Source organism: Panulirus ornatus, chromosome 18 (assembly GCF_036320965.1).
Source record: "Panulirus ornatus isolate Po-2019 chromosome 18, ASM3632096v1, whole genome shotgun sequence".
NCBI classification, from domain to species: Eukaryota; Metazoa; Arthropoda; class Malacostraca; order Decapoda; family Palinuridae; genus Panulirus; species Panulirus ornatus.
This window is the reverse complement of record NC_092241.1, coordinates 58,781,340-58,808,369: the sequence shown is the minus strand read 5'-3', so window position 1 is coordinate 58,808,369 and position 27,030 is coordinate 58,781,340. Positions and strand designations below refer to the sequence as shown.

At 39.6% G+C, this 27,030-nt stretch overlaps 1 protein-coding gene across 4 annotated transcripts in view; it reads left to right on the top strand.

Moving 5' to 3' along the window:
- The window catches only part of LOC139755162 (charged multivesicular body protein 1a-like), a 34,084-nt gene that overhangs the window by 4,109 nt on the left and 2,945 nt on the right, over positions 1–27,030 (top strand). For 2 of the 4 annotated variants that reach the window (XR_011714058.1, XR_011714057.1), the window contains exons 4-6: positions 9,868–10,024; positions 18,895–20,498; positions 22,763–22,876. Coding sequence is in view for 1 of the 4 variants with exons in the window: in XM_071673322.1 (XP_071529423.1) it covers positions 9,868–10,024; positions 18,895–19,110 (373 nt within the window). In the remaining 3 variants the exon portion in view is untranslated. Of the gene's footprint in view, positions 1–9,867; positions 10,025–18,894; positions 22,332–22,762; positions 23,002–27,030 lie in introns of those variants that run through there. The other 2 variants (XR_011714056.1, XM_071673322.1) reach the window with 2 other exon arrangements.

Below are 27,030 nucleotides of genomic sequence, written 5' to 3'. Positions count from 1 at the left end.
GAAATGCTCGTCATAACTAAGGAAAAATGAAAGAACATCCTCCCAGGCTTTTGTCCATTTTTAAACATTGTTCATAGGGAGTAATTAGAGGAGAGCACAGAGAATTATACAAACATAACTGAATGAATATCAAGGTCTCTTGCCTGATTCACCAGTATCTTAGGAACAAGGATTTATACCTGGCCTGACCGTACCTAAGGACATCCTCTGACCCTCGTATCACATGTGAGGTCAGATCAGAGGCCATGTTCTAAAGGGATTGGTAGATTAGAACTTTGTTCCACAGGTAATGAATAATAAGTCATGTGAGAAGCCTTGTACCTTATTTAGGTTTGTGTTGATGATTTTATACTGTTTTTGTGTCATTGAGATATTCATTCATTCATTCATTTCTCCTATGAGCATTGAAGATTCCAACTACCCTTTTCTCCTGTGGGATATGAAGATTCTGTTTACTCCTTGGTACAAATGTGGGTCACCTTTAACATTGATTTGAGTAAAGTTAGGCTTTCATTTTTATCATAACCCCTTCACTTATGCATTTTTTTATGTTAAAAAAAATTATTTTCAAAATGTTTACATTGAGGCAAAGTTACAACATTTAACTACAAATACTGTTTTAGAAAAAAAAATATTACGTACTTGAGTTATTGAACAAAAATATTGTTTTTCTTAACTTTTGATTGTTTATGATGAGGATTAAATGCTATTTCAAATGATTTTGATTGACAAAAAAAGTAGATTATATACCTTTGATAAATTTTCCTCTAAAACATGTACACATGTAGAAAATAAGCAGCCAAGGAAATACAAACTTCATCTCAGGTATATAGGTGCCAAATATTTCTTCCATATTTACATTTTTGTGACTTTTTTGTCTTGTCGAAGCTCATTACTATTAGATGAACTTGTTAGTGTTAATTGATATGTTGAAAAACTGCATGAAACTGTCATAAGCAAGGATTATGGTTTTGTTGGTATCCATCCTCTTGTACTGAAAGAGTGTCCCTTGGAACTTGCTCCTGTGTTTGCTCATCTGTTCCATATTTAAAAATCAAAACTATTCCTTGTTCTTCGAAGCATGCTTTGATACATCCTGTCCTTAAAGAAGGTGACCTTTCTGACCCCTCTAACTATCATCTTACTGTTTTGACATGAACCATTTCCAAAGACTATGAATCCCTCCTCATCTTCCATATCCTTTGACACTTTAAATCTCACAGTCTTGTCTTTGATCACCGGTATGGCTTTGTAAGGCAGATCCAGTGGTGATATTCTTTCCCATCTTACTTATGTTTGGTCATCATTCCTAAAAGATTCTAGGGAGTCTTATGTTGTTGCCCTTGACATATCCAAAGCTTTTGACAAGTTGTGGTGTCGGAGTCTCACCTCTAAAGTTCCTTCCTTTTAGCTTCCCTCCCTCATATGTACCTTCCTATCTGGCTGATCTGTGGTTGTTGATGGATCAGCCTCCATGCCCTTTCACCATCAACAATGGTGTCCGTCCTGTCTTTCACACTTTTTCTCCCTTTTATCAATGATTTCCTCCCACAAATAACCAGTTGCACTCATATGCTGATGACTCAACACTGCATTCATCCACATCCTTCATTTCTGCTCCTTCTCTCACTTGATTTACATCTCATCTCAGACTTGGACAGGATATCTCAGTGGTCTAGACAAAATTTAGTTTAAGTTTAATACCTCCAAGACTCACTTTCTTCCCACCTCTCCAAAACTCCTCACAACTGTAATTTCACCTCTTGCCTCAATGAACATACTTGGTATTACTGTAACATCAACTCTTTTGTAAAATCCCACATGACGGATGTTTTTGTAAAATCCCACATGACGGATGTAGCAAAGTCTCCCTCATAGAAGCTAGGATTCCTGTTTAGATTTCAAAATTTCTTTGCTTCTAAACAGTTGCTCTGATCATACATAGGATTGATACATCCTTGTACGGAGTACTGCTCTCACACTTGGGTGGTTCTAGCTCTGCATCCTTACTTTGCATAGTTAAGTTGAAAGTGGTCAGATTTGTAAACTTGACCCACTTCCTCTATGCAGCAATGTTGGTTCACTTTCCCTCTTTTATAGGTATGACTTTGGTTTTTGCTCCAGAATGCTGGCTGCTTCTGTGTTGCCTTCACTAGACAGACCACACGATACTTGGCAAGCTGCTGTCACATAATTACTGCATGGCTATTGGCAACTGAAGTTTGGGCTATCTTTGTAACTGTTTCTTTCCTTACATGCTGAAGTTTTTGAACTCTACCTTTGCATGTCTTTCCCAGTAAATATGAACAGGTATATTTAAAGTGACAGGTTTTTACTTCTTCAAAATTTGTAAATACTTTCCTTTACCTCTTCTTTTTTTATTTTATTGTTATTTTGCTTTGTTGCTGTCTCCTGCGTTAGCGAGGTAGCGCAAGGAAACAGACGAAGGAATGGCCCAACCCACCCTCATACACATGTATATACATACACGTCCACACACACAAATATACATACCTATACATCTCAACGTATACATATATATACACACACAGACATATACACATGTACATAATTCATACTGTCTGCCTTTATTCATTCCCATCGCCACCCCACCACACATGAAATAACAACCCCCTCCCCCTGCATGTGCATGAGGTAGCGCTAGGAAAAGACAACAAAGGCCACATCCGTTCACACTCAGTCTCTAGCTGTCATGTATAATGCACTGAAACCACAGCTCCCTTTCCACACCCAGGCCCCACAGAACTTTCCATAGTTTACCCCAGACGCTTCTTACGCCCTGGTTCAATCCATTGACAGCAGGTCGACCCCAGTACACCACATCGTTCCAGTTCACTGTATTCCTTGCACACCTTTCACCCTCCTGCATGTTCAGGTCCCGATCACTCAAAATCTTTTTCACTCCATCTCTCCACCTCCAATTTGGTCTCCCACTTCTCCTCGTTCCCTCCACCTCTGACACATATATCCTCTTTGTCAATCTTTTCTCACTCATTCTCTCCATGTGACCAAACCAATCCAAAACACCCTCTTCTGCTCTCTCAACCACACTCTTTTTATTTCCACACATCTCTCTTACCCTATTATTACTTACTCGATCAAACCACCTCACCCCACATATTGTCCTCATACATCTCATTTCCAGCACACCCACCCTCCTCTGCACAACTCTATCTATAGCCAACACCTTGCAACCATATAACATTGTTGGAACCACTATTTCTTCAAACATACCCATTTTTGCTTTCCGAGATAATGTTCTTGACTTCCACACATTCTTCAATGCTCCCAGAACTTTCGCCCCCTCCCCCACCCTATGATTCACTTCTGCTTCCATGGTTCCATCCGCTGCCAAATCCACTCCCAGATATCTAAAACATTTCACTTCCTCCAGTTTTTCTCCATTCAAACTTACCTTCCAATTGACTTGTCCCTCAACCCTACTGATCCTAATAACCTTGCCCTTATTTACATTTACTCTCAGCTTTCTTCTCTCACACACTTTACCAAACTCAGTCACCAGCTTCTTCAGTTTCTCACATGAATCAGCCACCAGTGCTGTATCATGAGCGAACAACAACTGACTCACTTCCCAAGCTCTCTCATCCACAGCAGACTGCATACTTGCCCCTCTTTCCAAAACTCTTGCATTCACTTCCCTAACAACCCCATCCATAAACAAAATTAAACAACCATGGAGACATCACACACCCCTGCCGCAAATCAACATTCACTGAGAACCAGTGACTCCTCTCTTCCTACACGTACACAAGCCTTACATCCTCGATAAAAACTTTTCAATGCTTGTAACAACTTGCCCTCCCACACCATATATTCTTAATACCTTCCACAGAGCATCTCTATCAACTCTTATCATATGCCTTCTCCAGATCCATAAATGCTACATACAAATCCATTTGATTTTCTAAGTATTTCTCACATACATTCTTCAAAGCAAACACCTGATGCACACATCCTCTACCACTTCTGAAGCCACACTGCTCTTCCCCAATCTGATGCTCTGTACATGCCTTCACCATCTCAGTCAATACCCTCCCATATAATTTCCCAGGAATACTCAACAAACTTATACCTCTGTAATACCTCCGTAATTTGAGCACTCACATTTATCCCCTTTGTCTTTGTACTATGTCACTATGCAAGCATTCCTCCAATCCTCAGGCACCTCACCATGAGTCATACATACATTAAATAACCTTACCAACCAGTCAACAATACAGTCACCCCCTTTTTTAATAAATTCCACTGCAATACCATTCAAACCGGCTGCCTTGCCAGCTTTCATCTTCTGCAAAGCTTTTACTGCCTCTTCTTTGTTTGCCAAATCATTCTCCCTAACCCTCTCACTTTGCACACCACCTCGACCAAAACTTCCTATATCTGCCACTATCAAACACATTCAACAAACCTTCAAAATACTCTCTCCATCTCCTTCTCACATCACCACTACTTGTTATTACTTCCCCATTAGCCCCCTTCGCTGAAGTTCCCATTTGTTCCCTTGTCTTACGCGCTTTATTTACCTCCTTCAAAACATCTTTTTATTCTCCCTAAAATTTAATGATACTCTCTCACCCCAACTCTCATTTGCCCTCTTTTTCACCTCTTGCACCTTTCTCTTTACCTCTTGCCTCTTTCTTTTGTACATCTCCCAGTCATTTGCATTATTTCCCTGCAAAAATCATCCATGAGCTAACTTGGGCTAATAACTTTCATGTCACAATTGTCTTAGGTTAACTTGGGATGATAAATTTTCACGCAAAGGCCTATCATTAGAATACTGTACTCAGGATAATAGGGAAAGAGATTAAAACATAACTTTATGGTATATTATTTTTGTATCCTGGATTGTTATGAAATTTTTCCTGTTTCCTGGATCACTGCAGCACTTTTGTAGGCAGCTTTTTTTTATTCTTTATTTTGATTATATGTATTTTGATTTTCACACAAAAAGTTTGGCATCACTTAGAGATCAGTGCAACCTTCTTTTGACTTTGATAGTCCACCAGTATAACCAACTTTTTTATGGGTAGAATCCTTTCTCTTGATGTAATCTTGGCTGTGAGTGACCTTGTCTTGTTTAGCAGAGCTATGGTCTTAATTTAATTGTTGCTTCTGATTAACCATAGATTAGAGACTAACCTCACACAATAAGCACCATAATGCGTTAGCAGGCAGCACACTGTAGTTTTTATGATTCATTATGATAACCACAGTATGTATAATGTGATTAATATTCATGCTCATCCATTCAATTGGGAACCAAACCTGTACATATAGAATACAGAATTTGGTATTAAGGAATAAACCTTCATTAGAATGGCTACTCATAGAATGAAATTTCATTCTTGTTAGATTTTAGAATCAAGGTACAGTTTTGAACTATGTCCAAGATAATGGTTTTGAAAAAATTGAAATTCATATTTCTAATATCTTCTTTTTTTTCTTTTAAACTATTCGCCATTTCCCGCGTTAGCGAGGTAGCGTTAAGAACAGAGGACTGGGCCTCTGAGGGAATATCCTCACCTGGCCCCACTCTGTTCCTTCTTTTGGGAAAAAAAAAGAAAAAAAAAACAAAAAAACAAGAGGGGAGGATTTCCAGCCCCCCCCGCTCCCTCCCCTTTTAGTCACCTTCTACGACATGCAGGGAATACGTGGGAAGTATTCTTCATCCCCTATCCCTAGGGATATCTACAATATTATTATTTACTTTATTTATTATACTTTGTAGCTGTCTCCCGCGTTAGCGAGGTAGCGCAAGGAGACAGACGAAAGAATGGCCCAATCCACCCACATACACATTTATATACATACACGTCCACACACGCACATATACATACCTATACATTTCAACATATGTATACATACACAGACATATACATATATACACATGTACGTAATTCATACCTGCTGCATTTATTCATTCCCATCGCCATCCCTCCACACATGAAATGACAACCCCCTCCCCCTGCATGCATGTGAGGTAGCACTAGGAAAAGACAACAAAGGCCACATTCGTTCACAATCAGTCTCTAGCTGTCATGTATAATGCATCGAAACTACAGCTCCCTTTCCACGTCCAGGCCCCACAAAACTTTCCATGGTTTACCCTAGATGCTTCACACGCCCTGGTTCAATCCATTGACAGCATGTCGACCCCGGTATACCACATCATTCCAATTCACTCTATTCCTTGCGCACCTTTCACCCTCCTGCATGTTCAGGCCCCAGTCGCTCAAGATCTTTTTCACTCCATCTTTCCACCTCCAATTTGGTCTCCTACTTCTCGTTCCCTCCACTTCTGACACATATATCCTCTTTTTCAATCTTTCCTCACTCATTCTCTCCATTTCAAAATATCCTCTTCTGCTCTCTTAACCACACTCGTTTTATTACCACACATCTCTCTTACCCTTATTTACTTACTCGATCAAACCACTTCACACCACATATTGTCCTCAAACATCTCATTTCCAACACATCCACCCTCCTCCGCACAACTCTATCTAAAGCCCACGCCTTGCAGCCATATAGCTTTTTTGGAACCACTATTCCCTCAAACATACCCATTTTTGCTTTCTGAGATAATGTTCTCGCCTTCCACACATTTTTCAACGTTCCCAGAACTTTTGCCCGTCCCCCACCCTGTGACTCACTTCCGCTTCCATGGTTCCATCCGCTGCCAAATCCACTCCCAGATATCTGAAACACTTCACTTCCTCCAGTTTTTCTCCATTCAAACTTACCTCCCAGTTGACTTGTCCCACAACCCTACTGTAACGAATAACCTTGCTCTTATTCACATTTACTCAGCTTTCTTCTTTCACACACTTTACCAAACTCAGTCACCAGCTTCTGCAGTTTCTCACCCAAATCAGCCACCAGTTCTGTATCATCAGTGAACAACATCTAACTCACTTCCCAAGCTCTCTCATCTGCAACTGACTGCATACCTGCCCCTCTCTCCAAAACTCTTGCATTCACCTCCCAAACAACCCCATCCATAAACAAATTAAACAACCATGGAGACATCACAAACCCCTGCTGCAAACCAACATTCACTGAGAACCAATCACTTTCCTCTCTTCCTACTTGTACTCATATTATTATTTATTTTAATATATTATACTTTGTCGCTGTCTCCCACGTTAGCAAGGTAGCGCAAGGAAACAGACAAAAGAATAGCCAAACCCACCCACATACACATGTATATACATACACGTCCACACCCACACATATGCATACCTATACATCTCAACGTATACATATGTATACACACACAGACATATACATATATACACATCTACATAATTCATACTGTCTGCCCTTATTCATTCCCGTTGCCACCCCGCCATACATGAAAAGAAAACCCCCTCCCCCCGCATGTGCGCGAGGTAGCGCTAGGAAAGACAACAAAGGCCACATTTGTTCACACTCAGTCTCTAGCTGTCATGTATAATGCACCGAAACCACAGCTCCCTTTTCACGTCCAGGCCCCACAAAACTTTCCTTGGTTTACCCCAGACGCTTCACGTGCCCTGGTTCAATCCACTGACAGCACGTCGACCCCAGTATACCACATCGTTCCAATTCACTCTATTCCTTGCATGCCTTTCACCCTCTTGCATGTTTAGGCCCCGATCACTCAAAATCTTTTTCACTCCATCTTTCCACCTCCAATTTGGTCTCCCACTTCTCCTCATTCTCTCCGTGTGACCAAACCATTTCAAAACACCCTCTTCTGCTCTCTCAACCACTTTCTTTTTATTACTATACATCTCTCTTACCCTTTCATTACTTGTTCAATCAGACCACTTCACACCACATATTGTCCTCGAACATCTCATTTCCAGCACATCCACCCTCCTCCGCACAACTCTATCTATAGCCCACGCCTCACAACCATATATCATTGTTGGAACCACTATTCCTTCAAACATACCCATTTGTTTTGTGATAGAATATTTAAAGATACTTTAACATTTATTTTGTTCACTATACATATTATATTTAAGTCATGGCAAAATATTTTGTGATGCATATGTTGTCCACTGGCCATTAATCTAGTAATCTTTTTTCTTTATGATGGAGACAAAAGTCCACGACTCTGCCAGTGTTTTTGTAATTTCTATAATTTTCTGCCTCCAAAGTATATATAGTAAGTTCAGCTTGTTTGCTAAGAGTAATAGGAGATCCTCTTGAGGTTTATGATGGAAAGAAGCTCTTGGCTATAGCCGAGTCCATCCTCAGTGCACACTCAACTGTGGCCACTGTAAGCAAAATAAAGAAAACTGAGATCTAGTTCTTTGTATGACATTCCATTAACTGCTTAGTTGATGTATAGTAGGGTTGATGTGATGGAAAAAATGGGAAACCTACTATCTGAATCAAAGACAGAATCAGAGGAACTTGCTGGAAACAACTGCAGTCATTCCTAAGGCCAAGTCATTATATGACAAAGAAAAAAAGTAATATGATACAATTCACAAAGAAACTTTGAGTGTTAGTAAAAGGTGGTTTGAGACATCCAAAATGCGTCATGGTTTGCCCTTATGCATGACTGGGAAGGCTGCCAATTCTGATACAGAGGTAGCAGAATGGCTCCTCAGGATATGAAGAAAATTATTGAGGTAGGAGGTTGTGCATCTAAGCAGTTGTTTAATGTCAATAAGGATAGCTTATTTGTAGAAGAATTACAGAGAAGACATTCAATAGCATGGAAGAAAAGACTGTTATAGGGTTCAGAGCAGCCAGTCATCTCTTGATTTTTGGGGGGAAGGGAGTGCTTAGGGAGATTTTGGGAAGTAAACAAAAGAAGTATCTCATATCATAACAAGATAGAAGTAACTGCCGATTTTAGAAATAGATGAAAATAAATGGAATGCAGCAGTGGAATAAGCAATTGAACTGAGCAGCCTAAATTTGTTTTGATTTAACAAGGTTGATGGGAGTTAGTCTTCTAATAGGAAATGCAAAACGGAATGAGGTATTTAACAGAGCTGTCATGTGTAATGCACCGAAACCACAGCTCTCCATCCACATTCAGGCCCCACAGAAATTTTCTTGGTTTACCCTGGTTACTTCACATGCCTTAGTTCGGTCCATTGTCAGCACTTTGAACACTGTATACCACATTTCAATTCACTCTGTCCCATGTGTGTGTTTTTACTCTCCCGCATGTTTTGGCTACAATTGTTGAAAAAAATTTTCACTTCATCCTTCCACCTCCAGTTTGGTCTCACTGTTCTGCTTGTTCCTTTTTTCAACCTTTCCTCTCTGATTCTCTCCATATGTCCAAACCATTTCAGCACATCTACTTCAGCTCTCTCAACCACTCTTATTTCATAACCGCACATTTCTCTTACCCTTTTATTACTTAATCAAACCATCTCACATCACATATTTGTCCTTAAGCATTTCGTTTCCAACAAACCCACCTCCTCCCCACAGTATTATCTATAGCTGTATTGCAAGAGGTCACTGTGGTGCATGTGGTCTAGTATATATGTATTTAAGGTGTAGGCACAATCTAGTGTATAACAGGTGCAAATAATACCATAGTCCATTGAAATGCTTTCAGTGAACTAAACTGTAGCATATGAAACAGCTTGGAAAAACTATGGAAAGGTCTGTGGGTGTAGTTGTGGATTGGGGGCTATGGTTTCATTGCATTACACATGATAGCTAGTGAATGGATATGAATGAATGTGCCCTTTCATCTTTTATTCATGGTACTGCTTCACTAAGGCAGGAAATGGAAACAAGATTGGGAAAGAAATAGAAATGAAATAAATTCTAATCATGTTTTTTATTTCTTTTGTGTAGAATTCAGTCAGCAGTGGCCATGAAAGGTATCACCAAGAATATGGGTTCCGTGGTCAAGGCTTTAGACCAAGCTCTCAATTCCATGGACTTGCAGAAAGTGTCTTCTATCATGGATAAGTTTGAGTCACAGTTTGAGGACCTGGATGTAAGAACTTCTGTGAGTATCTTTTTAAAGATTGATTTTAAGTGTGTTAGGAAACTGGAGATACTTTTTAAAGCACCATGCTATCTATATCCAAACCATCCCTTACTGTCATCACCATGTCACCCACAGTTCCTCAACTTGTATAGTGCACCACTTACATAAATGGCCATGTCCTGCTAATCACACTATGACATCCATACTTCCCATATCTCTACTGCTTAGATGTAGAATTTATTATAGCTCATCAGGTGGATTACCTTTTCTATTGTGGTAAATGGGCTTGAGTTGTCAGTTGTTGCATGATGTAGCATAGGTGACACAATCAGACACACCAGCATGCATGCACACACTAACAGACACACATAGGAAATTGCAGTGCATTGATATTGTGTATGCATAACCATCATAGAGGACCAGTGATGATGAATGAGATGGAAGTTCAGGAGCTAGCCAACAAATGGGTTAGACCAGATGTGAGAAAAGCAGTAAAGCAGGAGGTGACAAGACTTACATAGGTGATGGTCTTTGTGATGAAACAGAAAAACACATGTCATCAAAGTAAAAAAGCAAGTAAGGAAGGAATGAGGATTAAAGAGCTACTGTATGCCGTACATATGGGAGAGGCAGTGCCTGATTTAAGGAAATTAAAATGACAAGGAGAGATGATTGAGATGAGAGTATATGATGACCTCATAATGTAATTAGTATGTACCAACTGACTTTATTAAGGTTATTTTTTAAGAAAGTCACTTACAAACAAAACTCTGTCTATATAAAATCTTTCAGAGATATTTTTAAGCTTAAAGAAATGTTAACTAAAGTAAAATGTACAGAAGAGAAACCATGAAATACATGTAGTGTAAATGTTGAAGGTTTGAAGTATTTCTCAAATCATTTAGATAAAATTGGAAATATGCCATTACATTTTTTTTTCTAGAAATAGAAAAGAGGGGCAAGTATGAAGTCTGTTGGGGATGAGAGAGCTTGGGAAGTGAGTCAGTTGTTGTTCGCTGATGATACAGCGCTGGTGGCTGATTCATGTGAGAAACTGCAGAAGCTGGTGACTGAGTTTGGTAAAGTGTGTGAAAGAAGAAAGTTAAGAGTAAATGTGAATAAGAGCAAGGTTATTAGGTACAGTAGGGTTGAGGGTCAAGTCAATTGGGAGGTGAGTTTGAATGGAGAAAAACTGGAGGAAGTGAAGTGTTTTAGATATCTGGGAGTGGATCTGGCAGCGGATGGAACCATGGAAGCGGAAGTGGATCATAGGGTGGGGGAGGGGGCGAAAATTCTGGGAGCCTTGAAGAATGTGTGGAAGTCGAGAACATTATCTCGGAAAGCAAAAATGGGTATGTTTGAAGGAATAGTGGTTCCAACAATGTTGTATGATTGCGAGGCGTGGACTATGGATAGAGTTGTGCGCAGGAGGATGGATGTGCTGGAAATGAGATGTTTGAGGACAATGTGTGGTGTGAGGTGGTTTGATCGAGTAAGTAACGTAAGGGTAAGAGAGATGTGTGGAAATAAAAAGAGCGTAGTTGAGAGAGCAGAAGAGGGTGTTTTGAAATGGTTTGGTCACATGGAGAGAATGAGTGAGGAAAGATTGACCAAGAGGATATATGTGTCGGAGGTGGAGGGAACGAGGAGAAGAGGGAGACCAAATTGGAGGTGGAAAGATGGAGTGAAAAAGATTTTGTGTGATCGGGGCCTGAACATGCAGGAGGGTGAAAGGAGGGCAAGGAATAGAGTGAATTGGAGCGATGTGGTATACCGGGGTTGACGTGCTGTCAGTGGATTGAATCAAGGCATGTGAAGCGTCTGGGGTAAACCATGGAAAGCTGTGTAGGTATGTATATTTGCGTGTGTGGACGTATGTATATACATGTGTATGGGGGTGGGTTGGGCCATTTCTTTCGTCTGTTTCCTTGCGCTACCTCGCAAACGCGGGAGAGAAAAAAAAAAAAAAAAAGAAATTGAAAATAGAACATCTAGCTCAAGCAAATAAAGCACCAAGAAGTTAGGGGTTTCTGAATATATGATAACTGAAAATAAAAAAAGAAATGGAATTTATTAGTTTAGGACAAGATTTATATTCTGACACCTACAATACTGTTTAAACTTTTATGATGTGATAGTAATGTTATATGTGTTGTTTTAAAAACAATTTACATTAAATGCATATTGACTTCAGTAATGAAAAATTCTTCAGAATATCTTTTTCTCACCATAAATGATATAATTTTGATGAGCTATGGCCAGGAGTAAGTTGGTGGTGATACAATATAGTGGGAATGGTTCTTGTACATGACATTACTGGATATATATGAGACCAGCTGTTGCATGAAATATCAGTTGTCTTATTATACCTTCCCTCTTTTGTCAAATAAATGATTACTTTAACCACAGCATATGGTAGTCCAAAGTAACAAGAAAAATATACATTGTGGAAAATTTTGTAGGCAGTAAAGGTACACTTCATGGTGAAACATTTAAATAGAATTGAAAATTATCTTACAATTCTTTGACGGCAGAGAGCTGGGGTGAGAGAGTATCATTAAATTTTAGGGAGAATAAAAAGATGTTTTTGAAGGAGGTAAATAAAGTGCGTAAGACAAGAGAACAAATAGGAACATCGGTGAAGGGGGCTAATGGGGAGGTAATAACAAGTAGTGGTGATGTGAGAAGGAGATGGAGTGAGTATTTTGAAGGTTTGTTGAATGTGTGATGATAGGGTGGCAGATCTAGGGTGTTCTGGTCGGGGTGGTGTGCGAAGTGATAGTGTCAGGGAGAATGGTTTGGTAAACAGAGAAGAGGTAGTGAAAGCTTTGCAGAAGATGAAAGCCGGCAAGGCGGCGGGTTTGGATGGTATTGCAGTTGAATTTATTAAAAAAGGGGGTGACTGTTTTGTTGACTGGTTGGTGAGGATATTCAGTGTATGTATGGCTCATGGTGAAGTAGCTAAGGATTGGTGGAATGCATGCATAGTACCATTGTACAAAGGCAAAGGGGATAAAGGTGAGTGTTCAATTTACAGAGGTATAAATTTGTTGAGTATTCCTGGGAAATTATATGGGAGGGTATTGATTGAGAGGGTGAAGGCATGTACAGAGCATCAGATTGGGGAAGAGCAGTGTGGTTTCAGAAGTGGTAGAGGATGTGTGGATCAGGTTTTTGCTTTGAAGAATGTATGTGAGACATACTTAGAAAAGCAAATGGATTTGTATGTAGCATTTATGGATCTGGAGAAGGCATATGATAGACTTAGAAAAACAAATGGATTTGTATGTAGCATTTATGGATCTGGAGAAGGCATATGATAGAGTTGATAGAGATGCTTTGTGGAAGGTATTAGGAGTATATGGTGTGGGAGGCAAGTTGCTAGAAGCAGTGAAAAGTTTTTATCGAGGATGTAAGGCATGTGCATGAGTAGGAAGAGAGGAAAATGATTGGTTCCCAGTGAATGTCGGTTTGCAGCAGGGATGCGTGATGTCTCCATGGTTGTTTAATTTGTTTATGGATGGGGTTGTTAAGGAGGTAATTGCAAGAGTTTTGGAGAGAGGGGCAAGTATGCAGGCTGTTGTGAATGAGAGTGCTTGGGAAGTGATTCAGTTGTTGTTCACTGATGATACAGCACTGGTGGCTGATTCGGGTGAGAAACTGCAGAAGCTGGTGACTGAGTTTGGTAAAGTGTGTGAAAGAAGACTGCTGAGAGTAAAAGGCAATTAGGTTCGGTAGGGTTGAGGGACAAGTCATTTGGAAGGTAAATTTGCATGGAGAAAAACTGGAGGAAGTAAAGTGTTTTAGATATCTGGGAGTGGATTTAACAGCAGATGGAACCATGGAAGCAGAAGTAAGTCACAGGGTGGGGGAGGGGGCGAAGGTTCTGGGAGCGTTGAAGAATGTGTGGAAGGCGAGAACATTATCTCAGAAAGCAAAAATGGGTATGTTTGAAGGAATAGTGGTTCCAACAATGTTATATGGTTGTGAGGCACAGGATATAGATAGGGTTGTATGGAGGAGGGTGGATGTGTTGAAAATGAGATGTTTGAGGACAATATGTGGTATGAGGTGGTTTGAATGATTAAGTGATGAAAGGGTAAGAGAGATGTATGGTAATAAAAAGAGTGTGGTTGAGAGAGCAGAAGACGGTGTATTGAAATGGTTTGGTCACATGGAGAGAATGAGTGAGGAAAGATTGACAAAGAGGATATATGTGTCAGAGGTCGAGGGAATGAGAAGTGGGAGACCAAATTGGAGGTGGAAGGATGGAGTGAAAAAGATTGAGCGATTAGGGCCTGAACATGCAGGAGGGTGAAAGGCGTGCAAGGAATATAGGGAATTGGAAGGATGTGGTATTCCGGGGTTGACGTGTTGTCAATGGATTGAACCAGGGCATGTGAAGTGTCTGGGATAACCATGGAAAGTTTTGTGGGGCCTAGATGTGGAAAGGGAGTTGTGGTTTTGGTGCATTACACAACAGCTAGAGACTGAGTGTGAACGAATGTGGCCTTTGTTGTCTTTTCCTAGCGCTACTTCGCATGCGTGCGGGGGGATGCCATTACATGTTTACATGTTTAACCTAACTCTTTCACAGCTAACGCAGGAGACGGCAACAAAGTATAGTGAATAAATAATTTTTTTTTTTTTTTTTTTTTTTTTTTTTCATACCATTCGCCATTTCCCGCGATAGCGAGGTAGCGTTAAGAACAGAGGACTGGGCCTTTGAGGGAATACCCTCACCTGGCCCCCTTCTCTGTTCCTTCTTTTGGAAAAAAAAAAAAAAAAAAAAAATATCTTTTTTATTATACTTTGTCGCTGTCTCCCACAGCAACAAGGTAGCGCTAGGAAACAGACAAAAGAATGGCCCAACCCATCCGCATACACATGTATATACATACACACCCACACATGCACATATACATACCTATACATTTCAACCTTTTTTTTTTTTTTTTTTTTTTTTTTTTATACTTTGTCGCTGTCTCCCGCGTTTGCAAGGTAGCGCAAGGAAACAGACGAAAGAAATGGCCCAACCCCCCCCCCCCATACACATGTACATACACACGTCCACACACGCAAATATACATACCTACACAGCTTTCCATGGTTTACCCCAGACGCTTCACATGCCTTGCTTCAATCCACTGACAGCACGTCAACCCCTGTATACCACATGACTCCAATTCACTCTATTTCTTGCCCTCCTTTCACCCTCCTGCATGTTCAGGCCCCGATCACACAAAATCTTTTTCACTCCATCTTTCCACCTCCAATTTGGTCTCCCTCTTCTCCTCGTTCCCTCCACCTCCGACACATATATCCTCTTGGTCAATCTCTCCTCACTCATTCTCTCCATGTGCCCAAACCATTTCAAAACACCCTCTTCTGCTCTCTCAACCACGCTCTTTTTATTTCCACACATCTCTCTTACCCTTACGTTACTTACTCGATCAAACCACCTCACACCACACATTGTCCTCAAACATCTCATTTCCAGCACATCCATCCTCCTGCGCACATCTCTATCCATAGCCCACGCCTCGCAACCATACAACATTGTTGGAACCACTATTCCCTCAAACATACCCATTTTTGCTTTCCGAGATAATGTTCTCGACTTCCACACATTTTTCAAGGCTCCCAAAATTTTCGCCCCCTCCCCCACCCTATGATCCACTTCCGCTTCCATGGTTCCATCCGCTGACAGATCCACTCCCAGATATCTAAAACACTTCACTTCCTCCAGTTTTTCTCCATTCAAACTCACCTCCCAATTGACTTGACCCTCACCCCTACTGTACCTAATAACCTTGCTCTTATTCACATTTACTCTCAACTTTCTTCTTCCACACACTTTACCAAACTCAGTCACCAGCTTCTGCAGTTTCTCACATGAATCAGCCACCAGCATACATATACATACACAGACAATCACATGTTTACCAAATGGTGTCCTAGGTACGTCTCTTCGCTGTATATCAACTGACTATTATATTTCTCTCTTGTGTCTCCACTGATGATGTGATTATTACATGAAAGTGCACTTGGGAACTTGTTGTGTTTCATTTTCCCTGTGGACTCATAGGAATACACAGGCATATACATATTCATACTTGCTGCCTTCTTCCATTCCTGTCGCCACCCCGCCACACATGAAATGGCACCCCCCTCCCCCCACGCACACACAAGGTAGCTATAGGAAAAGACAACAAAGGCCACATTCGTTCACACTCGGTCTCTAGCTGTCATGTGTAATGCTCCGAAACCATATTTGAAAATTCATAAAAGATCAACCTGCATTGTCCCTTGAAAACCATCATAAAGAATACCATCATAAATGCTGAGTACAAGGGCAAAAGTCTTAAGTGAGTTATCCCTTCATTTCCCTTTAGGAAAGCTGAAACTGCCCACCAAATGAATTTTATATGGTAATTGCCAAGTGAAGTTTTACCAGAGTTGGTCTACGTAAGGTTACACCACAAAACCTGTGGTGAACTGTATTCCTCATCACCTTATGAATCAGAGTAAGGTATCATACAGAACTCATGTTAAGGTCCATCCTGTCCCTGCTATTAATAGTACTGCAGCATTGGAGCTACAGGAGCCCATGAGAAAAATATCTGAGGGTGACACCAGTATCCTTTGTCAAAGAGATTTTTGAGTATTTGTAGATAAGCAAATAATTATTAGAGGCCTTAGGAATGAAACATCCTTGACAAGATTGTAAATGCAAAAAGAAAGACCAAGAGAAGAATGAGAAAAGGGTCAGTGTATCCTCGACAAGTGTAAATGCAAAAAGAAAGACCAAGAGAAGAATGAGAAAAGGGTCAGTGTAACACCAAAGAGGCAAAACAGGAGTTAGAGATGGAAATAGGAGACCAAGTCACTGGCTTCATCAGTAGAGAGAGACCAGATAATCAAGATGTGAAAGAGTTAGGTTAAAAGTGGTGCAGTTAGCGTATATACAGATGGAGATGGACTGGCAGTAAATTGTAAGGACAAGATATTTTCTGATCCATTTGATGGTTTTTACTGAAAAATAGTTTTTGTGATGAAAATGGTATATTCAACATGATGGTCTCACAAGTAAAAATAGCTTTATTAAGATGATATTGTTATTTTAATTGAGATCTTGTTGGGAAGAGGAGTTGATGATTTAGGAAAGAATTAAATGGTCATGGTCTGTGTATGCTGTATGTCTTAAGGATATGCATCACTATTCATCTATTCAGTATTCTTGAATAGATTTCATTTACAATATTTAAGGTAAGCTGTGAGCATTTTAAAGGTATTGACACGTAAAAATACCAGTCAGCTCTTCAAACACCATAGAAACTTTGACAAATTTCTTTATTCTTTGTCTTACCCTATTTCCCTCTCACCCAAGATAACCATATTGGTGTGTGTTTTGCCTGTGCCATGGTGATCACTGTATAAAAACATACCCATCTTTAAGAATTTAAAGTTACACGATTGTATAGAAAGTTCAAGAAATTGGCCCCTTTGAATGTAGAAATCCCTCCCCTACTTCAAAAATAGGTACTAACACTTACTTATATGTGCATGCATATGTCATAGGTACAGAGTAATACCTATGATTGATCCCAAAGATTATTGAAAATATTCAAATACAGTTTTAGTGATGCATGTAGAACATTCAGTTGTGATTGGGATATGAAGTTTTTGAATGATGTAAAACAGATCCTAGTCATTTTCTAAGAAAATTCATATATCATTTATGGTATTAAGACTAACATGAAGTCAACATCTAACAAATCATAATAATTTCCTCAACAGGAAATGGTGTAATTATTGTATTCTGAAAAAATATTCCAATAAAAAGTTGATGTATATAATCCAGAAACTGCAGAAGCTGGTGACTGAGTTTGGTAAAGTGTGTGGAAGAAGAAAGTTAAGAGTAAATGTGAATAAGAGCAAGGTTATTAGGTACAGTAGGGTTGAGGGTCAAGTCAATTGGGAGGTGAGTTTGAATGGAGAAAAACTGGAGGAAGTGAAGTGTTTTAGATATCTGGGAGTGGATCTGGCAGCGGATGGAACCATGGAAGCGGAAGTGGATCATAGGGTGGGGGAGGGGGCGAAAATTCTGGGGGCCTTGAAGAATGTGTGGAAGTCGAGAACATTATCTCGGAAAGCAAAAATGGGTATGTTTGAAGGAATAGTGGTTCCAACAATGTTGTATGGTTGCGAGGCGTGGGCTATGGATAGAGTTGTGCGCAGGAGGATGGATGTGCTGGAAATGAGATGTTTGAGGACAATGTGTGGTGTGAGGTGGTTTGATCGAGTGAGTAACGTAAGGGTAAGAGAGATGTGTGGAAATAAAAAGAGCGTGGTTGAGAGAGCAGAAGAGGGTGTTTTGAAGTGGTTTGGGCACATGGAGAGAATGAGTGAGGAAAGATTGACCAAGAGGATATATGTGTCAGAGGTGGAGGGAACGAGGAGAAGAGGGAGACCAAATTGGAGGTGGAAAGATGGAGTGAAAAAGATTTTGTGTGATCGGGGCCTGAACATGCAGGAGGGTGAAAGGAGGGCAAGGAATAGAGTGAATTGGAGCGATGTGGTATACCGGGGTTGACGTGCTGTCAGTGGATTGAATCAAGGCATGTGAAGCGTCTGGGGAAAACCATGGAAAGCTGTGTAGGTATGTATATTTGTGTGTGTGGACGTATGTATATACATTTGTATGGGGGGGGGGGGGGGCATTTCTTTCGTCTGTTTCCTTGCGCTACCTCGCAAACGCGGGAGACAGCGACAAAGTATAAAAAAAAAAAGAAAAAAAATATATATAATCCATGTAATACATAAGATTATCATGTCTTTTTTAGTCTGTTTATGTCAACTTTCATGAAACTTATCACCACCAACAGGTATTGGAAGACAGCATGGGTGCTGCTACAACTCTAACCACTCCAAAAGAGTCAGTGGATTCTCTCATCCAGCAAGTGGCTGATGAAGCAGGTCTGGAAGTGATGGATCAGGTCAATGCCCAGACTGTGCCTGTAGGAACTCTTACTACTACCGGTGAACGCACAGCTGATCAGGAGGACCAACTCACCAGACGGCTTGCGGCTCTTAGAAATTAGCACTGTGCCTCAAAGGGCCATGACTTATTTATAATTATTGACGTAAATATATCTCGTCATACACAGACACTTTTGTAGAATATAATTCAATCTAATGTTATGTATGACTAATATGATATTAAGAATATCTGCTGATTTTACATACAGTTGGTCATAAACATTGAGATTTCTGGGTTGGAACAAGTAAGACAAAGTACTTTAATTTGTATACTTTTATATATCATTTATTTTGATCCAAACCACTTTGTTCATCAGATTCTCACTCTTCCCCAAAAGTCACTGACCTCTTAGAGATTTGGTGTTTAGAAGCATATTCTTACCTTGATGGCAGTTTTGATTGACTTTAGCAGTTTAAAAGGCAAACAATTTACTTAGTGTGTGAATCTGATGGTATTAATAATGAGTCTTCTGGACCTAAGGGTTTATTTTAATTGTCACAATTTGAAATGATATTTTGGACATTTGATGGTTTTTACTGAAAAATAGTTTTTGTGATGAAAATGGTATATTCAACATGATGGTCTCACAAGTAAAAATAGCTTTATTAAGATGATATTGTTGTTTTGATTGAGATCTTGTTGGGAAGAGGAGTTGATGATTTAGGAAAGAATTAAATGGTCATGGTCTGTGTACGCTGCGTATGTCTTAAGGATATGCATCTTTTCTCTTCAAATGCTGATTTATGGTATTGATTGAATTATATTCTTATTATATGTAAACTTTCAAGGTAAATTAGGGATATATTGGAGAAGTGGAGCTCATTTAGAAATAAATCTTTAAAGGTTTCAGAAATGTTTTGGTCAGGATGAAAGAGAAATCATAAGACGGCTGTTTGTATTCTTTAAAGTGTAGATAGGAGAGGTATATCATCATTTACACATGTTTCCAATGCACCATATTAAAGAGACCTCTTATAACAAAACCTCTTATAGTAGCTTTTTGCTTAAAGGACATGAAAAAAATTTCATAGAATAAATATATACATTTCATTAAAAAGGAAAATTGATCAAGAGGCCCAAGACAGAGATACTGAACTTCATAAAGTCTTCAGCACAAAGATCTCAAGTGATGACTACATGATGTTGTTTGATGCCCTAGAGCTTGTTGCTGAAAATGACCCAAATATGGAGTGATGCACAGGAATTGTGAGGATCATGTTCCCTTTGAGGAGATGCCTCACAACAAGAAACAAAGTTAAACAATCAATCCTTGATGCCTTCTATGAGAAGAAATGTGAAGCTTCACAGAAAGATTTACCACAGTCTGGTCCGTCTTCTTAGCAGTAATTCATCCCTCTCATCTCCTACTGCTGCCAGGAAGGTATTGGTACACTGTCAGAGCACAAAAGCTGTGGTCATCAACATAGCAAAGTCTGACAAACTGATGAGGTAGGTTTCACATGATATTTGTATTAACAATATCTTTGTTTTATCTATAAAATGCCCTAGTAACATATGTAAAGCCATTACTGTCACCCAAGGAAGCCATTCTGTAGCATTTACTAGTATAAGAATTGACAGTCAGGGACACATCTCCATAGGCACCATGTTCTAGTGACCCTTTTTAATGGATTTTTTCATTTAATGGACATTCATCAAGAACACATATCATCCTTTATAAGAGGTTTCTTTGTACACTTGAAATAATTCCCTTTTGGCATGAAAGACTGTAATATATTACTCTTAAAAATCAGTTGGTGTGATTTGCACGAAAGGAGAAAAAACCTTGAATGTCCAGGCCCCGGGATTATTCTCTTCAACACATGGCATGCACCCATCAGAAATACTACATACACAGTGGAGAAATTTAGAGATGCTCTGGATAGTATTTACAAAGTGTAACAGACCAGTCAGGCTTTAATGGTTACATGGGCTTGTGGGTTGAAGCTTCCAACAGCTTGGTTGACCAGTGACTCAGGTCTGTAGCCTGGGTTCAGGCTAAGTTGTTTGGTTGGGAGATCTTAGAAGATGTCATCAGGGAAACTCCACCTGGATAAATTTGATAGCATATGGGAAATTTTTCATCATTGATACAAATCTGGTGGCACTGAGAAGAATAGACTAGCTGATCTATAAGGGAAATTTAAAGATATAAGAGAAGTTTTTGGTACATGGATTAGTCTTTGGCATTTTGAACAATATTAGCCACACTAGGAAGAAAAGAAAATTTTTTGGATGGTAGCAGATGATGATGGTGAATTTTTTTGTACTTCAGCATATTGCCTTTTCTTGCATTGTCAGATCTTTTGTTTTGCCCTTTGTACCCCTTTCCCTTCTCCCCTGCTCTCATTTCTTCTTTTCTCTTTCTATACCTTTACCAAACTCACTGTTGGGAAATGCAAAGTGTATTGAAGTGGAAAGCTCATTCATGAAATACTTATTCTACCACAGCTTATGCTGAAATAAGCTCACACCTCAATATTGCCATGTTACAGTTTTCTGTGGTATTCAGGAATGATAATTCAGAAATTTACAAAAAGTGTTAATTTCTAATGACCACAATCATTTGTAAAGTTTATGACATAATAGGAGTCTTGTGGGTTGCTGGATGAATGAGTTTGAATGTTTTGTTGTAGATATAGATTTAAGATTTAAGTGCATACAGTATTGGTAGAAGTAGCATAGTATTTTTGGCTATACATAAGTTACATGGTTGAAAAATCTGATATCCAAGTAATTTTGAATGATTGTCAGTAATGAAATAAACTGCAATCATCGTGTGTTTTAGAGCCTGGATGTTGCTTTTGAATGATATATTCTTACTAAATAGCCTTAGATCTCAAGTTTGAATTTTTATTCCAACTTAGTTACATTTATAACCAAGTCAATACATACAGTGTGAATGTATGTTATTTGTATATGCACTAACTTTGTCAGTTATATAACTGCCCATAAATAGTGCTTTCTCTGAAATACATAAGATTAGGCATGAACTTTTACATACATACACTGTACTTTATAAGATATAGGTCTTGTGGTTATGTGATGAATAGTTTTTCTGAGTACCATTTTCACTTTAACAACTGTGCCTTTGATATGTGAATTGTGTATCTATTGAAGGAAATCTAAATGATTATTTTTTCCCATTAGATTATTTTTTCCCACTTATACAAAGGGAACTTACATACGGGGTACTGAGTACACCTCAGTTTAGTTGTATTCATCAACTAGTTACCTTTAATAGGTTTATTAGAGTCAGTTCAATAAATTTTTATAACATTTTTTTATTGTATTATCTTCTATACTGTCCGTGCTAAATTTTGAATTGTATTATCTTGGATATGTCCTTGCTAGACATACAGTAATTGTTTGTAAACCTGTGTGTTTATAAATGATAATCCTTTAGGAGGAGTGTAAGTGTATTGTTCATGGACTATACCATTAGGTACTTATTTATATCCAGCTTATGCATGTCAAGTTTTATGAGAATTTCCATGATTTTAGAAACATTTCATTTTCTCTTAATACAGTTTTTACAAATGCTATGGTGAAAATATGATACACAAGTCTCTTTGATAACTGTTGTTAGTTTTACTATTATATTGTCCATGAGTGACAGCAAATTGCTATTCCTTCAACAAATGAATTAATGTAAAACAAGCCTTTATGCATGTCTTGATTTTATGCATCTTGTCATCCTTAATCTCTTTCAGAGTAATGGGGAAGATCATTTACCTACCTGGAGGAAACCATGGAAATGTCTTTAAAGCCTTGTGGACAGGGAGCTATGCTTTTGGTGCATTGCACAAGACAGCTAGAGAGTGGATGTGAGCAAAAGCAGCCTTTTTTTCACGTGTTCTTGGGGCTACCTCACTTATGTGGGGAAACAGCAAACAAATACAAATTTTTTTCGTATCTCCTCTCCATCTTCACTAAATGTGGCAAATTTTAATCTTGTGTGGTGCCTTTATGAAAAACCTCTTGACCATATTGTTTCCTTCAAACAAGTACTGGTGGGTGTACCCCTCACCCATCCTACTCAAGTTGGCCCTACACTACTAGCATTTGTAAATACTAGGAAACTTATCTAAATTAAATGGGATTTTAATAACTGTACTTGATCTGAAGTATATTTATTGTTCTAAATTCAGTAAATTAATACTTTATTCAGATTCTATATCAGGTATAAAATCAGTATTAGAATATAAAGGTGACTATTCTATTACATTAGGATCCAATCTGATTGTTTATGGGGATTATCAAATGTACTTTCCAAATCTTTATATAATTAAAAATTTCATCATTAATAATAGCAGGAGAAACAGAAAATGTACTTGAAATGAATTTTGCTCACCGTATTAAGGTAAATGATCTTATTTAGGGCATATTAGGTCAGTTTGATGAGGAGGAAACACATTTACTGTTGCCCTTGTGGTAATTAGGGAGTGCCAAGGCTTCATATAAATAAATACCTTTTTTTTCAATACAACATAAATTGATTTGTTCATGATAAACTTTTACAGTTTGAAGACTAAGGGTCTCATCTGCATGTCTATTTAAATAATTTGGAGATACATAAGAAATATTTTATTTTGTGAACTGTAGTAAAAGCTGTCAACTAAAAGGCGTGCAAGGAATAGAGTGAATTGGAACGATGTGGTATACCGGGTTTGACGTGCTGTCAATGGACTGAACCAGGGCATGTGAAGTGTCTGGGTATACCATGAAAAGTTTCATGGGGCCTGTATGTGGAAAGGGAGCTGTGGTTTTGGTGCATTACACGAGAGCTAGAGACTGAGTGTGAACGAATGTGGCCTTTTGTCCTTTCCTAGCGCTACCTCGCGGGGGGGATGATGATGATGTTATTTCATGTGTGGCGGGGTGGCGATGGGAATGAATAAGGGCAGCAAGTATGAATTATAAGCATGTCTATATATGTATACGTTAAAATGTATAGGTATGTATATGTGCGTGTGGATGTGTATGTATGTACATGGGTGGGTTGGGCAATTCTTTTGTCTGTTTCCTTGCGCTACCTCTCTAACGTGGGATAGGGGAGAAAGAATACTTCCCATGCATCCCTCACGTGTCGTAGAAGGCGACTAAAGGGGACAGGAGCGGGGGCTAGAAACCCTCCCCTCCTTGTATTTTAACTTCCTAAAAGGGGAAACAGAAGAAGGAGTTACATGGGGAGTGCTCATCCTCCTCGAAGGCTCAGATTGGGGTGTCTAAATGTGTGTGGATGTAACCAAGATGAGAAAAAAAGGAGAGATAGGTAGTATGTTTGAGGAAAGGAACCTGTATGTTTTGGCTCTGAGTGAAACAAAGCTCAAGGATAAAGGGGAAGAGTGGTTTGGGAATGTCTTGGGAGTAAAGTCAGGGGTTAGTGAGAGGACAAGAGCAAGAGGAGTAGCACTACTCCTGAAACAGGAGTGGTGGGAGTATGTGATATAGAGTCTAAGAAAGTAAACTCTAGATTGATATGGGTAAAACTGAAAGCTGATGGAGAGAGATGGGTGATTATTGGTGCATATGCACCTGGGCATGAGAAGAAAGATCATGAGAGGCAAGTGTTTTTGGAGCAGCTGAGTGAGTGTGTTAGTAGTTTTGATGCATGAGACTGGGTTATACTGATGGGTGATTTGAATGCAAAGGTGGGTAATTGTGGCAGTTGAGGGAATAATTGGTGTACATGGGGTGTTCAGTGTTGTAAATGGAAATGGTGAAGAGCTTGTAGATTTATGTGCTGGAAAAGGACTGGTGATTGGGAATACCTGGTTTAAAAAGAGAGATATACATAAGTATGCGTATGTAAGTAGAAGAGATGGCCAGGGAGCGTTATTGGAGTACGTTTTAATTGACAGGTGTGCGAAAGAGAGACTTTTGGATGTTAATGTGCTGTGAGAGGTGCAACTGGAGGGATGTCTGATCATTATCTTGTGGAGGCGAAGGTGAAGATTTGTAGAGGTTTTCAGAAAAGAAAAGAGAATGTTGGGGTGAAGAGAGTGGTGAGAGTAAGTGAGCTTCAGAAGGAGACTTGTGTGAGGAAGTACCAGGAGAGACTGAGTACAGAATGGAAAAGGGTGAGAACAAAGGGTGTATGGGGAGTGGGGAAGGAATGGGATGTATTCAGGGAAGCAGTGATGGCTTGCTCAAAAGAAGCTTGTGGCATGAGAAGCGTGGGAAGTGGGCAGATTAGAAAGGGTAGCGAGTGGTGGGATGAAGAAGTAAGATTATTAGTGGAAGAGAGAGGCATTTGGACGATTTTTGCAGGGAAAAAATGCAAATGATTGAGAGATGTATAAAAGAAAAAGGCAGGAGGTCAAGAGAAAGGTGCAAGAGGTGAAAAAGAGGGCAAACGAGAGTTGGGGTGAGAGAGTATCATTGAATTTTAGGGAGAATAAAAAGATGTTTTGGAAGGAGGTAAATAAAGTGCATAAGACAAGGGAACAAATGGGAACATCAGTGAAGGGGGCTAATGGGGAGGTGATAACAAGTAGTGGTGATGTGAGGAGGAGATGGAGTGAGTATTTTGAAAGTTTGTTGAATGTGTTTGATGATATAATGGCAGATATAGGGTGTTTTGGTCGAGGTGGTGTTCAAAGTGAGAGGGTTAGGGAGAATGATTTGGTAAACAGAGAAGAGGTAGTAAAAGCTTTGCGGAAGATGAAAGCCGGCAAGGCAACCTAGCACGCACAGAGTGTCGGAGGGCAAAAATGTGCCCGGTGACGCTCCGTCACTTTGCTCTCCTAACCTCTCAGCCTAGCGTGCACCAAGTAGCGGGTCTGGATGGTATTGCAATGGAATTTATTAAAAAAGCGGGTGACTGGATTGTTGACTGGTTGGTAAGGTTATTTAATATATGTATGACTCATGGTGAGGTGCCTAAGGATTGGCGGAATGCTTGCATAGTACCATTGTACAAAGGCAAAGGGGATAAAAGTGAGTGCTCAAATTACAGAGGTATAAGTTTGTTGAGTATTCCTGGGAAATTGTATGGGAGGGTATTGATTGAGAGAGTGAAGGCATGAACAGAGCATCAGATTGGGGAAGGGCAGTGTGGTTAGTGGATATGTGGATCAGGTGTTTGCTTTGAAGAATGTATGTGAGAAATACTTAGAAAAGCAAATGGATTTGTATGTAGCATTTATGGATCTGGAGAAGGCATATGATAGAGATGCTCTGTGGAAGGTATTAAGAATATATGGTGTGGGAGGCAAGTTGTTAGAAGCAGTGAAAAGTTTTTATCGAGGATGTAAGGCACGTGTACGCGTAGGAAGAGAGGAAAGTGATTGGTTATCAGTGTATGTTGGTTTGCGGCAGGGGTGTGTGATGTCTCCATGGTTATTTAATTTGTTTATGGATGGGGTTGTAAGGGAGGTGAATGCAAGAGTTTTGGAAAGAGGGGCAAGTATGCAGTCTGTTGTGGATGAGAGAGCTTGGGAAGCGAGTCAGTTGATGTTTGCTGATGATACAGCGCTGGTGGCTGATTCGGGTGAGAAACTGCAGAAGCTGGTGACTGAGTTTGGTAAAATGTGAGAAAGAAGAAAGTCGAGAGTAAATGTGAATAAGAACAAGGTTATTAGGTACAGTAGGGTTGAGGGACAAGTCAATTGGGAGGTAAGTTTGAATGGAGAAAAACTGGAGGAAGTGAAATGTTTTAGATATCTGGGAGTGGATTTGGCAGTGGATGGAACCATGGAAGCAGAAGTGAATCATAGGGTGGGGGAGGGGGCGAAAGTTTTGGGAGCATTGAAAAATGTGTGGACGTCAAGAACATTATCTTGGAAAGCAAAAATGGGTATGTTTGACGGAATAGAGGTTCCAACAATATATGGTTGCGAGGCATGGGCTATAGATAGGGTTGTGCGGAGGAGGGTGGATGTGCTGGAAATGAGATGTCTGAGGACAATATGTGGGGTGAGGTGGTTTGATCGAGTAAATAATGTAAGGGTAAGAGAGATGTGTAGTAATAAAAATA